The sequence below is a fragment of the Pithys albifrons genome, chromosome 5 (assembly GCF_047495875.1).
Source record: "Pithys albifrons albifrons isolate INPA30051 chromosome 5, PitAlb_v1, whole genome shotgun sequence".
Taxonomy (NCBI): domain Eukaryota; kingdom Metazoa; phylum Chordata; class Aves; order Passeriformes; family Thamnophilidae; genus Pithys; species Pithys albifrons.
The window spans coordinates 69,218,181-69,240,599 of NC_092462.1; the positions used below are offsets into that span (position 1 = coordinate 69,218,181).

At 41.3% G+C, this 22,419-nt stretch overlaps 1 protein-coding gene across 6 annotated transcripts in view; it reads left to right on the top strand.

Annotated features, from left to right (window-relative positions):
- Positions 1-22,419, top strand: part of CTBP1 (C-terminal binding protein 1) — a 244,199-nt gene that overhangs the window by 86,441 nt on the left and 135,339 nt on the right. For 2 of the 6 annotated variants that reach the window (XM_071556983.1, XM_071556985.1), the window contains exon 1: positions 3,889-3,985. The exons of the other annotated variants lie outside the window; for them this stretch is intronic. Coding sequence is in view for 1 of the 2 variants with exons in the window: in XM_071556985.1 (XP_071413086.1) it covers positions 3,979-3,985 (7 nt within the window). In the remaining variant the exon portion in view is untranslated. Of the gene's footprint in view, positions 1-3,888; positions 3,986-22,419 lie in introns of those variants that run through there. 6 annotated transcript variants of the gene reach the window in all.

Here is a 22,419-nt window from a genome sequence, read left to right on the forward strand (position 1 = left end):
AGCCTTCAGATATTTTCTGAGTATGGACTTCTGACCTGCTGCATCTTCTGTGTTACACTCAGTGATATATGTACATATTTTATTCTTTTCCTGCCAGCCTGGCTGGTGCCCCTTTTACCTCCTGTGGACTTAGGTCTCTGCACCCTGGTCTGGGAAGGAGGAAGGTGCATTAGAAGACAATGCACCAGAATCAAGTGACTGGTACCAGATAAAAAAGCAGAAATGGGCATTTCTGACCGCTGGAATAGCTTACAGATGTTTAGGATAGGAATGCTGTCATTTGAGCAGGAAGATAAAGGCATCCTGGTATATTCAATTATAATACTTAATGTTATGCATGCAGATTACTTTTAGAGTAGACTAGGTATACATATATGCATGTATGCAGTCTTAATATCAGGGATAAATTTGTGTAATTATAGTTCATAATTTGTCTTGTTGCAGCTATTTTTGAGAGTTAAATAATTGCTGATAGGAAGGAGTGGTAATTTATGGCAAGACAAAATGCTCTCTCCTCATGTGGAGGGTAGTGGGTGTAATTCTGAAGCTGATCCTGTTTGGTGCTTCTCTGAAATATGCCTTGCTGGTATGTGCAGGCATGTTTTGGGGACTGAAAGGATTCACAGCAATGTGGGTATTTTCTTTGCAAATGAAGTGATGACTGTGTAGAACATTTGTAAAATATTTTAAAAATGGTGGTTTGTAAGTGGGGATATTGTGGGTATGTTTTCCAAAACAGAGAAATTAATACAGAAAGAAACAAAAATGTTACAATAAATTTTCATTTGCTAATAATATGCCAGAAATGTATTTTTTTCGTTTATTTTAACTGATCTGAGTTGCCATAGTTAGGGAAGACAGCAGCTTACCTAAGTAATAAGCCTTTTTAGGGAACCATATCTGTTTATTAACTTAATAATGTTCTGTAAATTATTAGATTGAAATGTGGATATGGCCTTTGAGAAGATGGATGTCATGAGAAGAGCTGATGGAATTATAACTTCAAATATGTTCCTGTTTATGTGTTTAATGTATTATTAAATGTCATTTGTTTAAGAAAGGAATTAAATTAATAATGGATCTGGTATAAACAAATATTGGTGTATATCACTTAGGCTCTATTTGATTTTTGTTTCATGACAGCAGTTCAGAATTAAGATTCCATTATTTATTAGTTAGAAGGAAGGATGGGAAACACCACATACCATTTGTTTAGCTCAGAAATCCATGGAAACTGAGGAAGGCACTAAACACTCTGGATGTAACATATTCACTGCAAATATGCAAGTGTGTTTCCAGGAAATGCTGGATGTTTGTCTATAAAAGAAGTGTTTGGAAGGTTTGACAAAACATCAGTTGTGTGAAGACTCCCTGAAAGCACCACGTACCTGGCATTATAGAGGATTAAAGCTAATTTTAGGACAGCCTTCTGATGCAGTTGGTATGGCATAGTTAGCTTGCAGAGACAGAGTCCTAAGGATTGTCAGGAACTAATAATTGTAAACTTTAACAAACAGGATCTCAGTATTTTAAATTCTTCATTCAGGGCATGATTCAAAGCTGTGTATAAATAGCCCAGCACAGACAGCGGAGACCAAGGATGTGCCTCAGTGTGTTCTTCCCAGTAGTAAAACCTTGGCCATGGGAGATGCTCCATCTTCCTCCCTCAGAAAGGAAGGACTTCTCCAACACCTTTACAGGAGGCTGGGAAAGCTCTTCTTGCTGCATTTCTCAGTAGTGGAAAATATCCATGCAGGAAAACACTACCACATGTAAAGCCTCAGACCTTCAGGTTCAGTGGGATTCATTGTGTTCCTAAGTTCAAGCAAGCACTTGATTCTTAAAGTTATCCACGAGGCACAGAATTTTGGTAAGTCTATCAGGTTAAGACACTTGCTTTGTGTATTTAAGTACCTTTTCCATCATCCTAAAGGTACCAGAAATCTTTGTGTGCTCCAGTAATGACTGCTGAAATCTGACTAGTTAAGGAATTAATTTGCTATTCCCCTATGCAGGTAATCTGTTTTTATTACTTTTAACACCAGAACCAGCATCATCTTTGTAGGAATAAGTTACAAAGCAAGGAGAAGTCTAGAAAGTAGTTATTACAGATATGGTAGGGAATTCTCTAGCCACCACTTCAGTGTGGGGGTTTGGGTTTTTTTTTTGTTATTTTCGGTTATGCTTTATAAAACATGTTTATAGACTATGTCAGCAATGTTCTTCCTCACTTGCTGTTGCAAAGACTATTTTCGCAGTTTATCACAAAATGCCAGATTTGCTCAGCATGTAATTTAATCTTATGCTTGGAAGCATCCCCATTACTTGGTTATCATGAAATTATTCTTTAATAAAAATGTATGCTTTGTGATCTATATTTTATTAATTTGGTGAGTCAGTTTATCGATTGTTGCAGATGCCATGGATGTATAATTTGTCACAGTTATTGGTTGCCTGTCAGCAGTTCGTAGCTCCACAGTGTTCTTGGCTCTTGGGGCACCTTAGGAATGAACCTTTCCTGATCTGCAAAAGAAAAGCTTTCTGCTGTAAATTAGCATCGATGCTCGGGTTGGTATCGGGGTTATCACTTCATGGGGTGTGTTATCCTGTGTTAGGCAAACGCTGGGAGCAAATTCATAACGTGGCCTGTGCAGGCAAGAGTTCTGAGCAAATACAGCTCAGTGATTTTAAATACTGGGGGTGAGGTCAATAGGAGCACATCATCAGAGATGGGAGGCGCAGGCTTTGTCACTATTTTAGTTTGTGCTAAACTTAGGAATTATCAGGGTCAGTAGGCTGGGAAAACAAAGGCAATCTTTGAGTTTTTTTATTCTCTCTTCTACAGTTGATAGTTTTCTGCTATAATATTACAGCAGTCTTGAGGTTTGATGATTGAAAAGTTTATTTTTGAGAATGAATGTTAATGAATTTGAATTAAAAAAGACTGTATTCCATATATAGTTATATATTTAAGTAAAGCATGTATTTATAGCCAAAACAGTTTGACTTAATAAGAAAGTTTACTTTGCTGATAACTTCTCAGCGGTGATAAAAAAGCTTTGCCTGCTGGAGTTGTGTGGTTGGAACATCTGCTGGTTTCGTTTTTGGTATTTTTAAAGGCTGGTTCTGCACTCTGGGAGCTTGTTCAAGTCACGCACGGAGCTTGTGTGTCATGTTGTCAGAACCAGTGGCTGAGCAGGCACCGTTCTGAGCTCAGATTTTGGCTAGAGCAGACTTGTAGTGGTTTACATCCCGTCATCTTTCTGGATTTCTTAAAATATTACTCTCTGGTGCTTCACAGCGATGGGTCTTGGTTCCAGCAGGGGCATCCTTCCACATGGAGCAGAACAAGTTCCCTGGGGGGGCTCCCCAAGTTTGTTGTCTGTATAATTAATGTACAGTGGGGGGGAGGCTGCCTAAAAAAATCTGGGAAAAGGCCCTTTGCAAAAATAAGGATGGAGTGGAATAAAAAAGGGGGGGCGAGGGAGAGAAAAAGAGGGGAAAAGGGGAATGAAAGAAGAGGGTGGGGGAATGAAAGAAGAGGGGGAGAACGGGAGGGGGAGGAGAAAAGAGAGGAAGAAGGAAGAAAATACAGAAGGAGAAGGGAGGAAAAACAAGAGGAAGAAGGGAGGAAAAAGAGGAGGAAGAAGGGAGGAAAAAGCAGAGGAAGAAGGGAGGAAAAAATAGAGGAAGAAGGGAGGAAAAAACAGAGGAAGGGGAAATAAAAAAGCAGAGGAAGGGGGGAGGAAGGAGGAAGGGAAGCCCCGGGCGGGGCGGGCGCGGAACGGGCACCGCCGGCACTCCCCGCCCCGCCGCGCGTCACGAGCTGCGCCGCCATTGGCCGGGCGGAGACGGCGGGCGAACGCCATTGGCTGCCTGCGGGGCGCTCCCCGCCCCTATTGGTCGGCCCGCCCGGCCGGTATTTGCGGCGGCGGCGGATCCCGGAGCGGGTCCCGGTGCGGATCCCGGAGCGGCGGGATGCAAGGTGGGTGCGGGATGGAGGGATGCGGGGCTGCACCTGCGGATGGAGGGTGCGCGGTCGTTGCTCCTCCCCGTGCGCTTCCCCAATCGGCTGATTTTATTTCTTTTTTTTTTTTTCCCACAATTGTAGTAATTATTTTCGCACCGCACCCCCCGTGCGGCCGCTGGGCGGGCGCTGCGCCCCCGCTGTGCCAGCGCGCAGCGCAGCGCCGGGGGTGGATAACGAGGGGAAGGGAGCGCTGTCCGCATCATCCTGCGCGGGGGATGCGGCTCTTTGTGCGGGGGAGCGCCGGGAGTTTGCCCGGCCGGGAGCGGCGGGGACGCGGGGGATGCCCCCGCGCATCCCGAGTCCGCTGTGGGGCTTCCAGCCCGGCGGGTCCACGCAGGGTCGGGGCAATGCGAGGGATGAACTTGGAGTTATCGCTGCGGGGCTGCCCGGGTGAAAATCGAGGTTTGCGGGTGTCTCCGGTTTGAAAATCGGAGGTTTGCGCGTGTTGAATTGCGGAAAGTAAAAGGGAATCAGTCGGCTGGGGAGCTGTCGTCAGATCCCTGCGGAAAACGCGGCATCCTTCCCACAAGTTATTTCTGTGGATTTACTAAATATTAAGTGACTGCTTCCCCTTGGGCTGATTGGAAGTCGACGTGATGATGTGCTGTTATCGGAACATACTTTGGTTGGAGTTTAAAATAACAAATGTGAAGTCAAATACTCTCCATTTTTATCTTGTCTTGTAAATCTGTTTTATGGTTCAGGGACAAATTTAGCTCTGTTGTTTTGCAGCATATCTCCTCTCCTCTTTTTCATGAGATGTTTTACGATCAATTGTATTTATTATATTTATTCTGTGTATTTAACATCACATAAAACCCACATCCACCTTTTTAACTTGTCAGTTTCGTGGTGGTTTTCATGGCAAAAGTGATTTCTGATGGAGATGTTTTCAGACAGAGAAACCTGCTGCCAGATTTTGAAACTTTTCTCTGTGGCATTTTCTCTGCATAAGGCTGCAGTTAGGATTGGGTTCTGTGCTTTCTGTGCCATCTAGTACTTATCTGGAAATTGAAACACACTGTGAGCATCCCCCGCTGGAGATAGTACTGGAAATTGTAGAGCTTGAACGACTGTTTCTATGACATATATGAAAAGTGGAAATTCTGGATAGAAATAACTCATTATGGCTGTTTAAGTATCAGTGCCTGAATCCTTCTTTCAAATAAAATTGCCACCAAACCTTTAAGGTGCCTTATATAGAATTTGGGTAAAAATCAGTGGTTCTGTCAGTGAGTCAGAGTGATCTACACCTGCGTTTGCTCACGATGCTTTTAACCCCTTGCTGTTCATCTGAGAGGCAGAAAGATGCTTGTGGGGCCAGCTCTGTTGCCAGGCCTAAAGATTTGATTTTTTGTTGCAAGCTTGAAGCCCTAAGAATCAATAAAGATTTTCCTGTGTAGTGATGCAAGAATTTACGTCTGGCCCTGCCAAGCAGGAGCACTCCCTGCACCTCTGGGGTGTGGGAAGCAGCTGGAGGAGCTGCTCTGGCACAGGGTCATGTGACCTCACCCGCGGGTGCACGGACATCCCGACCACCCAGAGCAACCCTGGCAGTGGGATCCTTTCCATGGAAAATAATGATGAATGGGAACAGCACCTGTTGCACCAGCCATGATTTGTCAGCTCCCAGGAAAAGACTGCGTACCTGCAGTTCTGTGATGAGATACCCAAATCACTTAGATCGACTAAAATGATAGATACCTGGGGAGTGTAAATTGAATTTATCAGTGTGGTGTAATGAAATGATTGAGAATGCTTGAGTATATGAGAAATCTAAATAGCTATCTATAAAGTATTTTTTATTATGAAATAATTGCTATTTATACTAGCAATCTGTACTTTTAAAATGAAGCCAGCTACAGTTCAGTCCCTGCTGTTTAAAAGTAGGAATACCCTTTTATTCAATTTATTGTGGTTTGATTTCATTACATAATGGCAGGCATAATTTCCATACGTTACATAAACTTCAGAGCATCCTGAGCAAACAGAGAAAATAAGGTCTGTGCCTGGCTGATACCTACTGAGACTTCTTCAGCCTGAATGGCAAATTCTGGTTTCTAACAGCGTGTAAACAAACTGCAGCCAGGCTGCAGGCGTTGCCTGCTTGTGACGGTAACAGAAATATGAAAGATGACGTGAGTGCTGCAGAACTGAATTACCCTCCACGCCTCCGGCTTGTTTTCTCACCAGGCAGGTGAGAGAGAGCAGAGGAAGGCTTTGCTTTCCCTTTGGCACAGCGTTGGATTGTTCCTCTGGTGCCATGGACAGATCCTGTGACCCCACCACAGCATTGAAAAAATCCTTGTTGGTTCTCAGTCTTGTGCTTAAATTAGGAAATGCTGCTAAGTGTAGGCTATTGCCCAAAAGAAATATATGTTATTAAAAAAATCTTTTTAAAATATAAATATAAATAGATAATAAACTCATAAAAATATTTTTTTAACTAATCAGACATAAAAGTCAGGCTGGAAAAAGTAAAACTCAGGGGGTTTTTTGAAGTTATATTTTTTTCCTAATTGTATGAGTTGGATAACAATTAGACTCCAGTATACACAAGATGATTCACATGGATAAAATGAATTTGCTAAACATAGATTATGGAAGGTTCAGCATCAGTAATGTGCATAAATCATACATTTATTAGAATGTCTCTGAATGTCTCTGTCTCTGAATTTCTTATTTTATCTACCTCTGTCTGAATTAAAAATCAAAGTTGTAACAGGTATTGTCTAGTTGTTTTATTGCTGATTTTTGTTTGTTTTTTTTCCCTTTACCGTGACCTTGTTGGAAGGAGAGAGAATATTTCCTTGGTGAAGTGTGAGGGATTATTGAGTCTTTAGGGTCACAGTTTCTGTCTAATAGTGATGTGACTTATTGGTAGTGCTTTTTCCTGACAGCAGCAACGTTTATTTCAGAAGTATCATTTTCATATTCAAACACATGCAGCATTAGATTGGAAAACTAATGACAATTGCATGGCATGTTTGTTTTTAAATGGTTATGTTGAATGATGGCAGAAAAGTTAATCTGTAGTTTTTAAAGATCTCTGGTTTTTATATCTGTTATTTAACAGAGCTGTAATGTTATCGCCGAGTGCTGCCAGTTGGGTGTAAAGTGCAATGTGTAACATTTTCTGGTGGTGGAGTTGCTCTAAGTGGAGAAATAATTTAAGCAGTACAAGGATTTTTATAGCCCTCTTGTCACAATTAGCCATGTTTATGAAATATGAATTTACACAACATCTGCCTTTGGGGGCCAATGTTCCCATCGGAGCCCGGTTGCTTCCAAAACCAGCAGCATCACGTCTAAAGCACCGTGGCAGGGCAGGATGGACCAGAGCCTGCAACCCAGGCAGCACAGGGAATCACTTGGTGTATTTGGGTGGGAAACTTGTGCAGGAAATGCAGATGGTTTTAAGTGTAAAACCTTTCAGTTTCACTTCGGGCATCAAGGTCCCTGACTAGTCCCGTTCTCGCTCCCTGCAGGCTCTGCTTGTCCCCTTCATTTCTGTGCTTCTGTGTAGGCAAAAGGGGAGGCACGTGTGCCACGCCGGTGGGGTGGGGCTCAGGGTCTGGCACACACCACTACAACTGATTTTAGGGGGAAAAGCCCTCTCTTTCCTGAAGCTACAGAGAAGGATTGGTGACTGAATCCAGCTGGACCTTGCAGCATTGAAGTGCTGGTTTGTCTCCTTGAGACTCTCCTCCTCTCCTGCCTCTTAGTGATCACCCCCTTACCAGAGGGCTTCAGGTGTTTCATATGGTTTCGCCTATCCAATGTGTCTCATCATGGACCACTGTGTCTTTTGCTGTTTTATTTTCCCCCAGCACATGGTGGAGGGTTCCTCTTGCACCTCCTGTCTAAACTCAGAGATGGTCATTCACGTCTAACTGCTAAAATTTTTGTAAGCATCAGAGGAAAGGCAAGTTCCCAGGAGGATAAATTTAGTATCCTGAGACACTGATGCTCCTCCTCTGTAAGGGCTGACTTGAGGGGAGAGATCAGGAGATGCTTTACAAAAGATGGAGTTTCCCATCATAGGCCAGCTTGGGGTACAAGTGGCTTTTCATACCTGTGAAAAATGGGCACAATGATGAGAGACTGTGAAAAAACAATTCTGTACAGCTTCTCCCATTTTTCATACATTGCCTGTCTTGACTGGTAAGTGTTTTAGATCTGGTGCCGTCCCTCAGGGCAGAACCCGGGCAGCCCAGCCCGTTGGGATGGACAACTCAGTACCTGGAGATTGTTCTGAAACATTCACAGTGAGTGCTGTTGGCACAACATCCTGCTGATTTTGAGGCACAGTATCAAGCAATGAGTACTCAAACTAAGGGTTGTACAGCTTGGAAAGTCTGGCATGATGGTTTGGTTGATTGGTGTGAGTGATCTAAATGCTCAGTGCTATTTTTGCCATCATTCAGGGCGAAACAATTGAGGTTGTTCATCAAGCAAGCTGTGCTGTTGTGAAGACTTACAGCAGACTCTGCTCTGTGTTACCTTTACATCCGCATTTTAGAAGATGAAGTGAAAATAGTACCAAGTGTTACATCTTGGTGAAACCATCCAGCAAAACCTCCTTGTTCTTGTGCAGATATTTAGTCCAGCCTTCTGCTGCTGCCACCTGAGACTTTGCTTCTAATTGTTCTCCTACTGATATTTGCAAGTTATTGCTACAATTGCCAGGTCAGAATGAAAATAATGTGCAACAGGTAGTTGTAGTGATCAATGGTGTTATCTTAGAGGTAGTTTAATCTGGTGAAGGAAAGAGTCCAAACTAGTTAATGATCTCTTCTTTGGGTTATCCTTCTATAAAATGGGGATAATCATCATCATAAAAGGTGCTTTAGAGCTTAATAAATATTTCTGAAGCACTTAGGAATCACAGTTAAAAAAATAATTGCCTAGTAAATTGTCTACTTAATAAAATTTAAAAATAAAAGATCCAGAATATACTACACTTCATAATCATTTAAATAGATGCATGTAGTTTATTTACCTGCTTGGAGAGAACTAACAACCATTGAAAGCAAATGGGTCTTTAGGAGAACTATACTGGCAAAATGAAATTATTTAAATCAGGGTTTCCAGTTCACTAGTTTAAATTACTTCTACATTTATGATTTAGGCTTTGATTTAAATCATGCTTTGTACTGTTAACATTCAAAATTTATCAACACTGAAGCTGTGAACACAAAAGACATTCTTGGCAAGACCTGCAGAATGCAATGTCAATATATTTCTCTGGAATACTGAAAATTTAGAAAACAAAGCATTCCTCTCAGCAATCACAACTTTTGATATACAGTGAGGAAAAAAACAAGCTGCAAATGATTATATTTTAGTCAACAGAGTAATGAGTGGCAGCTCTAATGGCCTGGCAGGGCCCAGGGCTGGGTACAGATACTGCTGGTATGTGGCTCTGTGGTCATTGCTCTCTTTAGAATTGGAGGAATATTTATAAAGATTTTTTTGAATAAATAGCATCAAACTCTTCATCAAATATAAGAGGACTGACAATGTTTGTTTGCTCTTGCTTTTGTTGATTAGGAGTAATACCAAGAAAGAAACTTGTAATGCACTACGAGCAGAAATACTGCGGAGTGAAAAGAACTTCTTAGAGCTTTTTATTTGTTTATTGTTCTGCCAAGCAATTAGAGAAACAAAATCTCTTCAGATTGTCTTTATACTTGACAGATTGGCACTTGTTTTTCTCTCTTGTCTAAAAAAAACCCAAACAACCAACAAGCTGAGATTTTCTTCAGTCAGGAAGGAAGTTTAGAAACAAAGTTTCCAGACTTTGTAACTCTTATTTTTGTTAAGACTAAGAATGGGAATACAAAGGGGAAAGGTGTGGGCTGCACATGGAAGTTGTGTGTAGCCTTGCAAGCTGTGAGGGCTGTAAATCCTCAGCCCAGCAGTTTTCCAGGGTCCTGGTGCCGCCGTGGTCTGGGTGCTCCAGGGATGGGCATCCAGAGGGGATGCACTTCCCTCTCCTGCCTGACCTCTTCTGGCTGGTGAAAGGGGAGGGACTGCTCGCTCTTTTCAAAGGACTCACTTATCCTCAAGGATTTTCCAGAATTAAATGCCTGTGAAATTAGGAGCAGAGGAATGCTTCTGGGCAGCGACTTGCCCTTCACTTGCCTGTAGGAAATGTTGCCAAAATGACTTGCACCCATTAAGAAATGGTAATTTCAGCTTTAAATAACGATACTTGAAATTGTGATTTGCATTTGTATCTTTAAGGAGTAAATACCAGATTGCATAAGTAGCTTTGTACCTTCCTGTGTTCATTCTTACTCAGAATATCTTGAAATAGAATGACCTCTGAGTTGTTACTGTGATGTATTGGTACCATATTTTGGAAACCAAGATCAATAATTGTATTTCCTATCCTCTCTCTTTCTCTCAAAAAAAAAAAGAGAGAAAAGAAAAAGAAAAGAAATTATTTTCTGATTTGTTCAAAAATGTTGTTTGCCTCGTTTTGTGTGTACCCACTTCAGTGACCAGAATGTCAATGGAGGCTTTGTTTAAATGTTTTTCTTTGTTTTTTTTGCCTCCACTCCCACCCACACGTACACCTGTTCATCTAAGTCTTTTGGGCCAGATATCAGTTTATTTGGTTGGGCTTTATGGCTTTTTTTTTTCCTCTCCCCCATCATTCAATTAACTGCTTGTTGTCAGCAGTTCTGGCACATCCCTTGTTTTCTGTAGGCTGCCTATGGAAAAAAGGCTTGTTTCCAATGGCAAAGAGTTAATCTGGCTCAGAGTTAGATTAACTGTTGCAGTAGCTCATGATAAACATCTGTTGCAATACTCCCAGATGAGAACATTGCTTTCCAAACTATTTACTGCACATTTTGAACTGTGCACTCTACTTGTGCTTTTATTTTTTCCCCTACAATTACTAAATTCTTTTGAAAGAACATAAATCCATAGAGTCTATCTCAGAGGCTGTGTTTATTTTATGATACAGGGAAGGAAATGTGGTTATTGAGTTATTGTTCATGTGCTAGAGCCCCCAAATACTTCTGACTGGAGCACAGAGGCATGTGCATTCCTAATGAAAACCAACTGTGGAGCGGCTCCTGGGAGCTCTGCCTCGTGTGTCCGTGCTCTCTGCCTGTGCTGGAATCCTCTGCTTGCAGATCCTCTGGGTGTTTTCCTCCTGCTCTGAATTTGGCAAGATAAGTCTGGTGGGAACTGGAGTTTTATTTAGACCTGAAACCCAAGGGTGAGTATATGGTTGGAAGGGTTTGGCCAATAGGACTTGGGACTTTGCCATTGAGGAAAACTTCTGCTATTTCTTTGGAACATTTTTAAGTTTTTTAAAAACTTTTTCAGTCTTTAAAAAAGTTTCTGAATTCTAGATTTAATGGATCAAATAATGACAGCTTTTGAAGTTAGGTCTGCCAGCAGCCACTTCTTGCTGTAGCTGAGGATCCAAGAGCAACCAAGCAAAGCAAGCTCTGGAAGGTTCTCCCAAAACATCAACAACCTTCTCCCCCGCCCCGCCCAAGCCACAAAACCAAACCATTCTTGGTGTCTCTGGGAAAATACCATTGGGAACAACATGGGAATACCTTAAGTGGTGCGTGTTTTCTGACAAATAGTTTTTCTTTCTTATGCTAATAACAAACATGCTCTTAACAAAATCACATTCAAAGCATTTTCACCCATATTTCTCAGAAGGTGAAAAGTATTTTGGGCTCAATTTCACATGCCTAATGTTTTCTAAAAGTATCAGAGAAAATATCTGTGTACTTTACAGGTGTGCTGATTTCACCAGAATTATCCCTCTTTGTGTCGCTGTCTGACAAACCCAGGCAAAGAAATGGGGCCTTCAACACACCAAGGCTACTTGTAGTAAAATACTTGAGTCTGCAGCTTTATTTCTTGCTGATTTTCTTAGGTCTGACAGAAACACTTGTTTTAGCAATAAATCTGCAAGAACAGCCATTCTGATTCAGATCAAGCACATCTAATTCAATATCCTGTCTCTGATGGTGATCAGCAGCAGGTATCTAAGGAAGCATAAAACAGTGATAGAATGTTGGAATCGAAGGTGAGATTTCCTAGTTTACCAGTTTTATGGTGGTATCAGGATTTTCAGAATCTGCTTCCTAATCACGATGCTGAAATGATGGAGGTGTCATACTTTTTACAGCCTTGGTTTTCTCTTAGGGACTATGGTTGTGATAGGAGGATAAAAAATGAAAAAGCCCTGAAAAGTAATGGATAGTACATAAAATAAAGAGAAATAATGGGATAGACTGGCAAAAAGGAAAAAAGAGACTGTAATTACTGCACAGTATGAAGAAATGGCAGGAAAGGGTTGGCTTTTTATCTGAGAGGTGATACCCTCCTGCACGAGAGCTCACTGAGACCTTGTTCTGGCAGGTTTTTATCCATCACCTGTGTGACATCATTTAGGGAGGACATGGAGAAGGAGTTGGCCTGAGCCTTGTTCAAGGCAAGATGGTAGAGGGCAAACAAATGAAGTGTGGGAGAAGAAACATGTGGGAAAAGGGAACGTGAGTGAAGGGAGTGTCAAAGAAACCTTTAGAAACTCGGGATTATTCTCTGTCTATAAATATCTGTCCATTCAAATTAGTGAGTAAGAAGTGTTGTCTGTGTAAGAAGGATGTTCTGCAGGTTTGCACTGACTCCCTTGTAGCATTGCCATATTTTTCCCAGGCTTCAAGACACCCAGGTTTTATTTTTAGTGCTACCCTGGGTTCTGTTTTATGGTGAACCTGTTCCAGCTTGCTGCAGTCATTACTACTAAGACCATCTAAACAGCAACTCAAAAATACTTAGAGCCATGTAAATAGTAATAAATTACTTGGTTTTAGTGTGGATTAAAAGGTACACTTAGGATGGACTTGGTTTTGGGTCAGGTTTGTAATGCTCTAGAGCAAAAGTACGCTGAGCCTTCCCTCAGTGGCACCCAGAGGTAATGGTGCTGTGCCTTAAATAGCAGACACGAAGGTGCTGTCACTGGGACAGTATCGCCGTGGCAATCCCTTCTTAGAAGGAGATTTTTAGGGAGCTTTTACAAAGGTGTGTGCAGAACTGTTATTGACTGTCTAAAGTGACTTCAGCAATATCCCGGTGAGGAGGTGTTGCAGTGGATGAGGAGGTGTCACAGCAAACTGCTCACCAAAATAAGTCCTTCTGCAAGCTGCTATCAAACCTGACTAATTCAAATTACTGTGTGTATCAGGATGAAGGGAAGGAGATGCATTTGAGTACAAAAGGGTAAAAGCCATCTTGAATTTTAACATGGTGTTTGTAATCCTGAGAGCAACAAGGGGGTTTGGTGCAACCAGGAAAAGTAGGTGCTTTGTGGCACCTTAGAGAAATGACAGCTTCATCTCTGTTTAGAGTCGAGGCAAAGGAGGTTTATCAGCTCATAGACAAGGTAGGTACAAGATTTAAAAAAAAAAAGACTGGTTTTCAATAAGTTAATGTTTTCATTTATGTGTGTATAAATAAATATAAATTAATAGCATTGGTAGCATTGTATGCATTTGACATTAGAAATAATTTTCCTGTAATTCAAGGGAGCAGTGCAGAAGCAGCCTCACAGCATGGGAATGGCAGGGACTGAAACACTGTGCATTTCAGGACTGAGCTTCATTTGCCTTTTTAAGAGGATTACAGGAAATTGATCCTTTCTCAGTTCCCCAGAAGGCTTTTCCCAGCCTGGCATTCTCAAATCCAAGGAGCCTGGAGTCTGGGGCTGGTTTTCTCCACTATGTGCTGTGGAAGGTGCTTTGATTTATACCCTGTTGTTCCTGTGGCAGCTGTGGACAGGAGGAGTCCAGGAGTGAATTGTGCTCCCTCTTTTGCCGAGGAATGACACCTTTTCCCTGGTTATCCATGCTGCCAGAAAACCTTTGTATGCTTCCTGTTAGTAAAAAAATTTAAATGCAACTTCCATAGTTACTACTCTCAGTAGGAAAATAGGATCTCTATTAAGGTGTGTAAAAGTAACATTTTCCCAACTAATCATCTGGGTGCTGTTACTTTTGCTTTGTAACTTTTAATAAAAGGTTTATAAATGAACATGTCATCACTTTGTCTTTTTCCCTGCCATCGCAGCAATGTTTCTTTTGCATTTTAGATACCATGTAACCACCTTAGAATAAACATTCTCCAGCTTCAGCCTGGGTGCATTTTTACAGCACACACAGGAATTTTTTATGGATGGTTTTGTATTTTCTCTTCTGTTACACATCTCCACGTTTGCCTAACAGCTCTCTGAAATCCATTCTAAACATCCCAATGATTTCATTGGCACCCACACATAAACAATGTGCCCCTTTTATATATTTAACATAAAAGAGAATTTACTCTTGAGTTTGAACCTTCACTTAAAATTTTTTTTGTTTTCTTATATCCTTATAAATTGACTTGACTTTCAAAAAGAGGTTCTTCAGAATCAAGAAGGAATTTGATGGCACATTTACACATCAGTTTACAGTAACTTTTTACACCCAGCCTTTATTTAACTTCTGTAATTTTGTTGTGGTTTCTTTAGTAAACAGAAATAGCCTTACAGTTCTGTTTCTCAAACACCTCATAGCTGTGCTGAGCTGTTAATAGGTCTGTTAGTATTGTTAAAGTATTAACAGAAGAATAATAATTGCTGTGCTGTAATTGTACTGAGGCTAAAAAGCGTTCTCATAGAATATTAATTAGAACCTTTTTCGAGGTATGAATTACTGTTCTTAGGACAGAAAATTAAACTAAAATAAAAAGAAGGAGAAGAAAATACCATTCTGGAGGAACATAATGCTACAAGTCAAAAAGGGTTCGATTCAGCCTTTACCTCCCTTGCTCCTCGTCTCCTAACCCCATTTGTGCCTCCTGTGGGTATCCCGGGATCTGCTCCATGCCATATGTGCTCTGGGGCTGCGGGGGGCTGGGAGCCGGGTGCCACTTCCAACAATGCATTTGCTTTTTCGGTGTATCTCAGCCTTAAATTACTTTAACCTTATTTAGTCTTAAAAACTGTGACTATAGAGCTGATATTTTATGCAGCATCGAGAGGAACTGGAAGTGCTTTTCACTGCTGTGCCAAATGCAGCTGGGGATGGTGCAGAATTAACGACACGGAGCGCTGCTCTGGAGAGTGTGAGCTGTAGTTTATTTTCATTTCTGTCATTAAATATCTTATTACCATCTATTTGTTTTTTCTTCCCACTCCCCTGCCGTGCAAAAAAAGCGTGATTACTAGAAGGTAGGACTTGTACAACTGCTGGAAAGAACCTTAAATCAGCGACCTTCGGTTGACCTCCAGAGCCGCTGGGGTGAGCTCTGCTGTTTTGTCAGAGCTAAGTTCGTACCTCTGCCATACTTTTTCTTTCATCAAATCTTATTCAACTTTCATAACGACTTGCTGATTTGCAAGCAAAATCCAAATATAGGAATAATTAAAAAAAAAAAAAGGATGCTTGTAAATCCAAAGAGAGTGCATCAAGGACATAATGGAGCTGCAGAAGTCTTTCCTGGGACCTGCCTGACCATTAAAAGTTTGCAGTTTATGTTGCATAATATAATTTGTGAACGTTTTTGGTAGCAGTTATTTCTAAATGGGCAAATGAGCTGCCATTGCAACACTTGGCTCTTACCAGATCCCGAATAAAAAGATGATGCAAACGTGGGTTTGTTGTTTGTTTTCTGAGATTTCAAAGGGGCTTCAATTTATATTTGAAAACATGTAATTTCTTTTTTCCAGTCTCATGTACCAGCTTCTTGTCATCCTTCGTTCTCCCTTGTCTGACATCAGTTTCTCTCTTGTCCATTTAAAACTGAAACTTGAAAAACTGCAATTTTATACTTTATATTATTCTTCTACCCCGGAGCTGTTTTTAGTGTCTTTATTGCAAGTAGACAGATGGTGATATTTGGTTTCCTGTCAGTTTTAATGAATATAGATAGGAGTGATAAGAACATTTGCTTCGTTTAGCAAACTTCCTTTTCTGGCTTTTAATTAATGAAGTGCTCTCTGTGTGCCGCTGCTTTTGTATGTGCTGCAGTTAAATCTTTTATACGGCTCAGCTCGTAGTGTCGGATAATGAAAACGAGGATGAAAATAACTTCTGTCAGGATCCTTCAAAGTTTACTTACACAGCCTTGGAGTGCAGCAGCATCAGAAGTGTAACTGCTTGTAGGAGCCGCCGTGGCAGGATCCTTTGTTTCTGTGTCTTTTGGTAATATTTTGTTTTTATACACAGAGCCCAGAGGAAGTGTGGCCTGTGTTTGGTGTTCAGTTAACCTTGGGTGAGGCTCACTCAGTTCAGCTGCAGAGCAATTTGCTTCTCACACAACTTCTTAAATAGAATAAGGTCCACAGCAAAAAATTTGGTAAGATAAAAAAGAAAACCTTTGGCTTTTCAAGCTTTTTTCCTTCCTCATTTTGCCCTGCTTTGGAGAGCACCAGAACATTAATCCTGACATGGATTTTCTTTTCGAATAGTTTGATTTCTGCATTGGCTAAGCACAGACATTATTTTAGATTCTTCTAAACTATTTCAGAGTCCATTGTTCTTCAGATCTTTCTCCAGTGTTTAACACAAGGGAGTTTTCCTTTCTTTTTGTGTATGTTGGGGGTTTATACAGGTTCGGGATTGGTGCTCGTAGCCAAAGTTGTTTAAATAATTTCTGCCTTGCTGTAACAGTTTGAATTCTTTAATGGCAAAAGTAACCATGTCTGCATGTGCAAAATATTTCAGTGGGCAAAGCCCAAATACTGCCTGTAGATATAAAATCTCTGCTTTAGCTTTATAGCTCTAATAGGTTAAAAACTCTCTAGATGGAGAGGAATGATTTGAGGTGAAGGACCAGAGAGGAAGATGAGTTTGTTAAGCATCTGAGTATTGCTATATCTGAAGAAACTGATTTTGAACTGTGGCTTATCTTAGTCTTGTTTCCTGAGTTAAATAATGGACTAGACTTTGTACTTTTTTTCAAGACTTTTGTTTTGTTGTACCCTTATAAGGATAGAATTTGGTTCCCTGGTGGCAAATCTGTTCAGGAAAAAAAATTGGTCTATTTTAGAGAGCTGTTTTAAAATACTCTAACAAGCCTGGCAGGAGGTAGAAATAGTTGTTATTTTATGTTATTCCTTAGGTCTCTCTGAAAACGTCACAAAGTGCAAACCTTGTTCCTCTGGAAAACTTTTCTCTGTGTGAAAGATACCTCCATTTTAAATGAGTTAAAAACAAACAGAAAATGTTTTCACTGATGCATTTAGTTGGTGAAGGAAAATAATCAGGTGCTTGTATTCTGCTCATAGTGTGGATGGTACCACCTCTGCAGACAAACAGTGACTGAGGGTTTTAAAGCTTCCTTCCTTCCCAAAGGTCACAAGTAGGAACACAAAATCACAAAAGGATGCCCCCCAAACAGCTTCTATTTAAATAAATGCTCACTTTCTACACTTGTGTTCAGTGTTTGGAGGGTTTGCAGTTCTCTCTCCCATGCTGGTTTGTGCAAGGATGTGTGAGCCATTTTATAGGGAAACTTGGATCTCTGCTGGCAGCTCTAGCACGGTGCCTTCTGCTTGGGTACCTGGAAAACAGTTCCCATTCCCTGGGAACAAACCCTGTGTTTCAGAGCCCAGGCATGTTCGTGTACTCTATTTTTGTTATGAGGTTCCTTTCTTCTGAGCCAGAAATTAACCTTGTTCCAGGCAACAGTGCACAATACCAGGGTCAGTTTTAATCTCTACTATTTTCCTTACAAACAAAAAGTGCATGGTGGTGCCTCTGAGTGTGTAGACGAGAACATTTTAACACTGTTAGTTACAATATTTAAGTCGTGCTTTTATTTTTATCTCTGGTTCCTTGTCATTCTTCAGGAAACAAAACTGCAGGTCTTGTGCTTACAATAAAAGAATGTTTTCTGATGTATCTAAGCTGGTGTGCACCACTGTATTTGACACAGGTATTTGTGAATTTTATATGAAATCTGCGCTTGAATTAATGTAAAAAACAAACACATTTGATTCAGACTGAATAAAGCCTTTTCCCTCTGGAAAGAGACCATAGTCTATATTTGTGGGGTCTATTTTTCTTTAGCATTTGCTTCTTATTCTCCAAATAATTGTAGTTGCATTTTCTGCCTTTTCAATATTTGCCAAAATCTCCAGCAGTTCTTATTCTCTCATATCTCCTTCAGTCATGAGCCAGAAGGAAAAAGAAAGTCATCTGGAAAAGCAAACCCACAGGGCTTCATTCCCTTCCCACGCCCCATCATTTTTTCTCCACATTTTGAAGATGTGAAGCAATTTAGATCAGCATTCTCCATCGTTCCTTTTTTCCTAACCCAATTCCTCTTCTTGCAGAGAGAAACAAAAGGAAGATGCAGAAGAGAAGTCAAGGAAGAAAGGAAAGAAAGAGAAAAAGTAGTGGAGAAAATCAGAACAGAGTTTGCTTTTCTGAAATGAGTTGACCAGGAAGCAAAATGAGCAGCTTCCCTTCTCTTCCTGCCCCCCCCCCCGGCTGTTTTTAGCCCATCCCAGATACTGCTATTCCAAAATAAGTGGGTCAGCCTAACAGGCATAATCACTAGTGATTCCAGAGTTGCTGTGGGTATGGGAGAGCATAGTGGAAAGGGTGGATTCAAGGAAATGTTGGCAGGCTCTCAATGGAAAGCTCCCAGCTGAGCCCCAGGTTGCCATACCCATCTTCTGCCATAAGACTTTGGGCCATGCCAGCCAGGTGGGAGCTGGATCAAAGTGGGGATGGAGCAGATGGATGCTCCGTTGGATGCTCTAGTAGATGAAGTGCAGCGCATCTTAAGTACACTGAATTTGGTATGGGAAGGATGAGAGCAGTGGGGAAAGGTGGGTCAGCCCTTTGAACAGCATCATGAGGAAACAAACAGCAAAATTCCCTGACCAGGGGGCATAATGGGACGCAATGTTTTTCTGTCAAATCTTCTAAGTTTATTAGCAAGGAGTACTTCTTGTGGCCCACGTGCACCTCCAGTTTCTGTTACCCTGCAGTGCTTGGTTTGCTCTGATTGGTGATCACGTAGGATCAGCGAGGCTTGTGTGGGATATGGTGCACATGGCTCAGGGACAGCAATCTGTGCGTTTCTGCAGAGAGATTGACTTGGATTTAACATCTGCAGATAAGGAGGAGGAGACAGCACACACAGCTAGTTACAGTTTGAAGATGTTGCTGCAGAGGAACTTCAACAAAAGTGAGCCAGAAACCACATAGTGACATTGGTGTCATAGAAGATGGAAGGAAACACCACTTGCCTTGTTCAAATCCACTTTTTGCACAGTTTAAGTTTTATTTGTTTTCACTCTTCTTTTCCTGATGGAACCAGGCTACTGTGAAACAGCAGTGCCATGGTTTTGGATGCTCCCAAGGCCTTGATAGATCTTTCTGATTCCTGGTGTGCCCTTTTCTCTTGAGCAGGGGGAGTCTATTGGATTAGTATTCCCAACAGCCTCTGTGCTTGGATTACACACCCCCAACATCACCTGCTTGTGTTGCCCCCAGGGCCTGCAAGAAAATCTTTTATCTTGTTGACCTGAACAGGAGTTTTTTACATCCCCATGACGTGTTCAACTCAACCACTGTGAAAGTTCAGTCAAAGGGCCCTGGTTGCTGTGGGAGAGGCTCAGAGATTCCCTTCACCCAGCTGGGACCTGTCAGGGATGGCTGTTTGGACACCACAGACCTGCATCCCTTGCTGGAGATGGGCTGGGTGTGGGTGGGAGTTGGGCTTACAGAGCAAGGGCAGTGTTTGGAGTGGCTCCTTCCTGGTGCAGAGTGGGAGTGCAGCACCTTGGGAAGATGATCTTGCTTTATTTGCTTCCAGAAGAACAGCAAAGTCATGATACTAGATCTGTATATGTGCTTGTGGGTACCAACATGTTACAGGGTACCTGACTGCTTACATCTCTTGCTTTAAGGTCTTGAATGCAGAGGATCAGGTGGAAGCATCTGAAGGGTTTGGTTTTGATTTCAGGTCAAGTCTGTGTTTCAGTTTTTAGGCTATTTTAGTAAACTCCAGCCTGCCATTTCTCCACGTGGGTCCAACTATGGTATTGAACCTTTGTCCTTTTCATGGAAAATAAAAGATGATTCTCTCTTTGGCTATGCCTGTGTTATGATACATTGTGGTTAAATAACTTGAGATCTTTGTTCATATGATTGGATACATTTTGAGATTATTGGTAAGAAAAACCCAACCCAACTTTCTGAATGTTTTGAAGGAAAAATTTAATTTCTTTAAAAGCAGTAGCTCAGTCATCAGCAGGTCTGTTCTGAGCACGAGGATGTACAGCCCACACAGGGCACGTTTGATCATCTGATAGACATCAGCAACTGGTATTTTTCCTCACAAAAAGACTTTCTTACTTACTACTGGAGACCTATATTGTCCATTCTTTCAAAAAGAGCATCTGAAAAAGTGCTTTAGAAATGTTAGTTATTATCAAAGACAAACTTTGGAACATTTTAATTTTTCTAAATTACGGTATCAGTACAAAGACGATGAATTGGAACTGAAGATTGCTTTGCAATTTCTCTGGGCTTTAGACAAAACATTTGTGCATCTGTATCTTTTTTCCTTACGTTGAAAGCACCATATGGAGAGGGGTCACTCTGTATTTCAACTTGCACATGAAATAGGCTAGAAGTAGGAAACCACTCCAAACCAAATGGTTTTTCAGCAAAGGAAACCCCCCAGAATTGCATTTCTCACCTGGTGGACATGGATACTGTTAACTAATAATGATGGGTTGTGGTTTTATAACAGAGAGACATTGGTGGGGGATTTTTTGTCAAGGGGAAAAAGATTATGTACCTAGGAATAATGCTGTCTATAAATGTCAAAAAGCTTGAAGGTGAACACGGTGAGCTGGGAAATGGTGGTGCCTTAGTAGACAGAAAATGTAGGGGAGCAACTGCAGATACATCCTTTATGTGCAAATTGGGGAGGAAATCTTCAGTTGTGCCTGAGTTGCCAAAACCAGTTAAATGCAGGGGCTCAAAGAGAGAGAGGATGAAAACAATAATGGAAAAAAAATAGGCAAGTAGCAATCACAGAATCATAGAATTGCTTGGGTTGGAAAAGACCTCCGAGATCATCAAGTCCAACCCTTGGTCCAACTCCAGTCCATTTACTTTACCAGATCATGGCACTCAGTGCCACGTCCAATCTCAGTTTAAAAACCTCCAGGGATGGGGAATCCACCCCCTCTCTGGGCACCCCATTCCAATGCCTGATGACTGTCTCTGGAAAGAATTTTTTTCTGATCTCCAACTTAAATTTCTTAATATTTGGCAAAGGCTTGGTGGGGTAATGGGGTTGTCATAAAGACCATTGGAAAAACATATATTAGATGACTTCAAGGTCAGAGATGTTCCTCATCAGCTTTTTAACTTGCAGAGCAGAAATAGCACAATTTAGACCTATCCAAAAAGACCCAGGAAGGGCAGGGACAAATTTCTGATGATGCTCTGCTGTGAAGCAGCAGCCTGATGGCATTATCTGCTGAGAGGGAAAATTGGACACTGCCGAGGTCTCAGGGGAGGATGGAGAGCTTTGGTCTGGCTGAATGCACGTTCTGCACCTCTGCAAAATTTAATATTGTTTTCATATTGGACAAACACAAAGTAAGAGCTGTCAGCACAAAAGTGATGGAGTTTGCTCAGATCAAGGAACAGGATGGGCAGAGGAAAAAGCAGGACCTGTAAGCATCAGAAGCTGGGTGGATGTGGGGATAGGAGGATGCATTTCTGGGAGGGGGAGGGATGTCAGAAAAGAGAGGTAGGAAGGGATAGCCTTGGGAAAGTCAAAGTGAAATAACAGCAGTGGTTAATACTGTGAAGACTGTGAAGGACACGAGTTTGGATGAGAAGTTTAGCATTGACTTCAGATTTCAAAGCCCAGGTGATGGGAGCTGGAATATAGGCCTGAAAAATGAAGTCTGTTCTTCCTGAAAAAGGATTTCTCCTTCATGTTTTTAGACCTCTAATGGATTTCTTGGTTTGAGCATAATTGTGGTTATTTTCTTGTTCTTTTTCGTGCTCTTATTCAGGCTGAAAATAGAACTTTATGTAACAATAAAAGAGATGAAGTTTATTTCTTAAAGGAGATGTTTAATGGTAACACATCAGGACAGTGTTCTGGTTTTGTTTCTGTTCCATTCCTCCAACCAAGAAAAGCCACATGAGATTTATCATTAAATCAGAGCCACAAAAGGTTTTCTCAGCAGAACGAGGTGTCAGTACTTCGACTTATAAAGGAATTGTGCAATTCCATGCTGTATTTTGCCTCTTGCAATCCACTTGTCACAGTATGTTGTTCCAATTACCAGCCCATGCTTCAGGAAATTGTATCACTTTTTT